This window comes from Engraulis encrasicolus, chromosome 11, assembly GCF_034702125.1.
Source record: "Engraulis encrasicolus isolate BLACKSEA-1 chromosome 11, IST_EnEncr_1.0, whole genome shotgun sequence".
NCBI classification, from domain to species: Eukaryota; Metazoa; Chordata; class Actinopteri; order Clupeiformes; family Engraulidae; genus Engraulis; species Engraulis encrasicolus.
In genome coordinates this window covers 27,582,164-27,587,163 of record NC_085867.1, presented here as the reverse complement: position 1 = coordinate 27,587,163, position 5,000 = coordinate 27,582,164, and the positions used below count along the sequence as shown (strand labels likewise).

Here is a 5,000-nt window from a genome sequence, read left to right as displayed (position 1 = left end):
TTTATGTTGACATGTGTCAGTCAGATATCACATCATCCCAGGTTGACAATGAGTAAATGTGTTTCCCTCGTTTAGCTATTCATGCTGGACAATGCTGTGGGCAACTGGCGGATGCTGAGGAGATACAAGTGCATCTTTAACCCATTGATGCCTGATTTTGCATTGCGCAACATTGGCCCTGGCGCTTGGAGCTGCATTACGCAACATTCAGGCTCATGAGATTTGAGACAGCTTTATTAAAAATCTCTGTTTGTTTGAGATGAATCAACACATTCTAATGACAGATGAGGGTTTTAGCGTTTAAATGCAATTTAGTGCATAGTTTTATGTGCTTCAGAAGCGAGATATTTAGTTTTTTATAGGCTGAGGGCAGCTTTTCTTAAAAAGGTCTCAGGCATTCACCACCCTTTTTTGCAGGTGCCATAGGCGTCAATGGGTTAAAGTCCCATGTTGTCATTTTCTAAAATGCTGCCGTGTTGATCTCCCTCTTTCAGCTGTTCATGGTGGACAACGCGGCGGACGACTGGCGGATAGCCATGACGTACGAGCGCATCTTCTTCATCTGCCTGGAGATCCTGGTGTGTGCCATCCACCCCATCCCCGGCAACTACACCTTCACCTGGACGGCGCGCCTGGCCTTCACCTACACGCCGTCCAAGGCCAACGCGGACGTGGACATCATCCTCTCCATCCCCATGTTCCTGCGGCTCTACCTGATCGCCCGCGTCATGCTGCTGCACTCCAAGCTCTTCACGGACGCCTCCTCGCGCAGCATCGGCGCCCTCAACAAGATCAACTTCAACACGCGCTTTGTCATGAAGACACTCATGACCATCTGCCCCGGCACTGTGCTGCTGGTCTTCACCATTTCCCTGTGGATCATCGCCGCCTGGACCGTGCGCGCTTGTGAGAGGTCTGGAGGGTAGGGGTGTGTGGGGATGTGTGTGGTGGTCTGGACCTGGAGGTGTGTGGGGCTGTGTGTGGGGTCTGCATGATTTTGGTGTGTGGGTTTTTTTGGGGGGTCTGGAGGGTGGGGATGTTTGGGGGGTTTGGTAGGTCAAATATGTAGATTGTGGGCCAGAAATCCTTGTCCTTCTGGGAAAAAAAGTTTTGCTTTCTCTTTCAAGAGGGTCAGGGTGTGTGGGGGCTGCTTGTGAGAGGTCTGGAAGGAAGGGGTTGTGTATCAAATATGGTCCACTATGGGCCCAAAATCCTTTCTGGAAAACGAGTTCCGTTTTCACTTCGAAGGGGTATGATCATGGGGCGCCAAATGGTTGACAGTAAACAGTGCTGAGCAGGGGGAGAGGGCTGAGGACCGCAGTCAGAGGAAGGGGTCCTGCAAGGTGCTATCAAGGAGTCAAAGGGGGTTTGAAGTTGAGGTTTGGCCATGTGAATCTGAGGTTTGGCCATGTGTATCTGAGGTTTGCCCATGTGTATCTGAGGTTTGGCCATGTGTATCTAGGCCATGTGTATCTGAGGTTTGGCCATGTGGATCTGAGGTTTGGCCATGTGGATCTAAGGTTTGACCTTATGTGTCTCAGGTTTGACCTTATGTGTATCTGGGCTTTGCCCATGTGTATCTAGGCCATGTGAATCTGAGGTTTGCCCATTTATATCTGAGGTTTGGCCATGTGTATCTGAGGTTTGCCCATGTGTATCTGAGGTTTGCCCATGTGTATCTGAGGTATGGACACTTGTATCTGAGGTTTGCCCATGTGTATCTGAGGTTTGGCCATGTGTATCTGAGGTTTGGCCATGTGTATCTGAGGTTTGCCCATGTGTATCTGAGGTTTGGACACTTGTATCTGAGGTTTGCCCATGTGTATCTGAGGTTTGGACACGTGTATCTGAGGTTTGGCTATGTGTCTGAGGTTTGACCTAATGTGTCTGAGGTTTGACCTTGTGTATCTGGGGGTTGATTATGTGTATGGATCATGTGAAAGGAGCCGTTAGGGGTGGAATGGAATCGGGTCAAAAGGGTCAGAGGATGGCCTAGTGAACGATTGAAATTTAGATTAAATAATAAAGCTCTGCACACTAACAAAACGCAAAGTTTGTCACAACAAGGTTTCTGGCATGTTCTTCTTCAAAATGCACTGTTATTGGACGTGGACGTGTCCAATATAAGGACATGTCAGAAATGTTGTGCCAAAAAGCTCACGTTAGGCAGCTTTTTTCAATGTGCAGACTTTTATTCTATCTCTTCCTGTTTGATTTAGTTGAATGAAATCAGCTCTGGCCACATTTACTGTAGGCAGTGGAGGGAGCTTTGCAGGCGGGCACACTGCAGGCCTGTTCAGATAGGAGTTCTTATTTGAGAGGATGTGTGTGTGTGTGTGCGTGCGCGTGCGTGCGTTCATGCATAACCACGTGCATATGTGGTGTGTGTGTCCGTGCGCGTGTTTATGCATGACCATTGACGTGCATATGTGTTGTGTGTGTGTGTGTGTGTGTGTGTGTGTGTCTGCGTGCGTCCACGTGTGTCCGTGTGTGTGTGTCCGTGTGTGTGTGTGTGTGTGTGTGTGTGTGTGTGTGTGTGTGTGTGTGTGTGTGTGCGCGCGCACGCATGTTTAAGGCAAGAAAAGGTGGATGTAAATCCACTGGCTGTGTGCTAGCGATAAGCTGAACACCTGTGGAGGAGCTTTCCACTGACGCAGGTGATGGAGGAGAGGATGGAGAGAAGAACAGATAGAGAAGTGGGTAGTGGAGGGAATGGATGACGGGATTGGAATAGAGGAGGTTGGTGGAAGAAGGGGTGTAGTTGAGGGAATGGAAGAAGGGATGGAGGTGGGGATGAAAGAATGGATGAGAATCGAGGAGGGGGTGGAAGGACAGAGAAGTGGAGGTGGAGGAGGGAAGGCTGGAAAGAAGACAGAAACTTGTTACTGACGCAGGCGATGGGATAGGATGTAAATGAAGGAATTGCAATAGAGGAGGGGATGGAAGAAGGGATGTGATGGAGGTGGAGGTAGGAATGAAAAAGAGAGGGAGATGGAGGAAGGAAAGGAATAAAGGCTGGAGGTGGTGAAGGGATGTACACGGAGGAGGGAGAAGAAGAAGAGATGGAGGAGAGAATGTAAGAAGGGAGGGATGGGGTGGGCATGGAACAAGGGAGGTGGAGGTGGAGAAGGAAATGGAAAAAGGAAGGGAGGAGGGCACTGAAGAAGTGGTGGAGGAGGAGGTGAGGATGGAAGGAGGGATAGAGTTGGGAAAGGATGAAGGGGTGCAGGTGGGATGGGGATGAGGAAACGGCTTTCCTTTTCCATGAATTTCCATACGTTTAAGAGTGACTCCGTGCCTGCTATTCCTGCTCTCTGTCCCACTGTGGAGCTATCACAGACTGCAGGTGGAAACGATTAAAAGCACCCCAGTTACGGTAGGGCACTCGTCTGCTATGCGGCCGACCCGGGTTCAATTCCTGGCCCGGGTCCTTTGCCGGTCCTTCCCCGTCTCTCTCTCCCCACTTGCTTCCTGTCACCTTGCTTCCTGTCTTCTCTATACTGTCATAAATAAAGGCAAAAACACCAAAAAATTTATTTTTTAAAATTAAAGCACCCCAGTTCCGGAAACTATTGAGAAGAAACATTAGTAGTTTGGAAAAGGAATGTGGGCTTTTATGGGAATAGAGAAGGTAAAACAGGGATTCTCAAACTGGCGGGTATTACAAGTGGGCCTTGAAATCATTTTCTTAAAAAAATCGATATTTGTGTATTTGCATATACAGCATTTGTGTTAGAATATTTGTGCGTGTGTCGCTGTTGACTATTTATTTGAGTTTTATTGTTTATTGGGTCAGAGGTGGGCCCCGAACAGTTGTTAAAATTTCAAGTGGGCCCCAAGCTGGAACAGGTTGCAAATCCCTGAGGTAGAGAGTAGAGTAGGTTGGATTGAGGAGAGAGATTCTGTTCATGGAAATACGACTGTTAAATACACTACAGAGGGGCACTGGTGATTGTAGCTGGTGGCGTATTTCTCACTGTATTGTGAGAAATTGGATTTAGAACCTAGACAATATTTGGTATTTACACTGTATTGTGAGAAATTGGATGTTGTGACATATGAGAATATGAAGGAATATTTATGCTTAGTAACACATGAGGTCATGGTTTTGTTGCCCTCTCTGGTGTTAGTTACACTGATATGAATGAATGTCATAGTAGAAGACAACTACAATATCATTGTCACTCTAGTAACGACACATGTGTAATACAGGAGTATTCAAATAACACTTATGGGTGAGTGTAACTTAGTCTACGCTTCTTCTCAACATGGATTATTAGTCGACTACGTGCTGTTAATTCTACTGTGATTTATTGTTGGTGCCACGAACCGTTGTCATTTGTCAAAACCTTAGCGACGTTGTACACTCTACACACTAGAAGCTCATCCACATAGAGCTCTCTTGCCTTGGTTTTTGAGTGGGCGCTCCTCGGATTATGCAAAGATGTTTTTGTTTGTTGTTGCTGGGTTTTTTTCGGGCAATTACATGCTGTTGCCTCTGTTGGACGGCTTGCTCGCGAGCTGTCAAAATATTGGCTCATTCATTAGTACTGGCTGGCATGTGATGGTGCCGATATGCAGACGCAGTGCTTACACAGTCCTCTACGGCCGATTTAGAAGCCAGGGAGCCCATCACTCATGCTGCTCTTTCTCTTCCTGCTTCTCTTCTCCTCTCCTTTTCTTTTTCTTTTTTCTCCTCTCATCTATCGCTCATCCATCGCTCATGGCTGTTTTTTCCTTCCTCTTGCTTTTTTCCCTTTCCTTTCCTCTCCTCTCCTATGCCTACCTCTCCTCTCCTCGCCTGTGCTCTCTTCTCCTCTCCACTCCATTCCTCTCATCCCCTGCTCTTCTCCTCTCCTCTCCTCTCCTCTCCTCTCCTCTCCTCTCCTCTCCTCTCCTCTCCTTTTTGTTCATTTCTTCTCTTCTCTTCTCTTCTCTTCTCTTCTCTTCTCTTCTCTTCTCTTCTCTTTTGCTCTCTTCTCCTCTCCACTCCTCTCCTC

At 47.6% G+C, this 5,000-nt stretch overlaps 1 protein-coding gene across 1 annotated transcript in view; it reads left to right on the top strand.

Moving 5' to 3' along the window:
• The window catches only part of kcnn2 (potassium calcium-activated channel subfamily N member 2), a 78,012-nt gene that overhangs the window by 42,078 nt on the left and 30,934 nt on the right, over positions 1-5,000 (top strand). Inside the window, exon 3 of the mRNA XM_063211285.1 lies at positions 495-913. Coding sequence (XP_063067355.1) covers positions 495-913 — 419 coding nt within the window. The remainder of the gene's footprint in view (positions 1-494; positions 914-5,000) is intronic.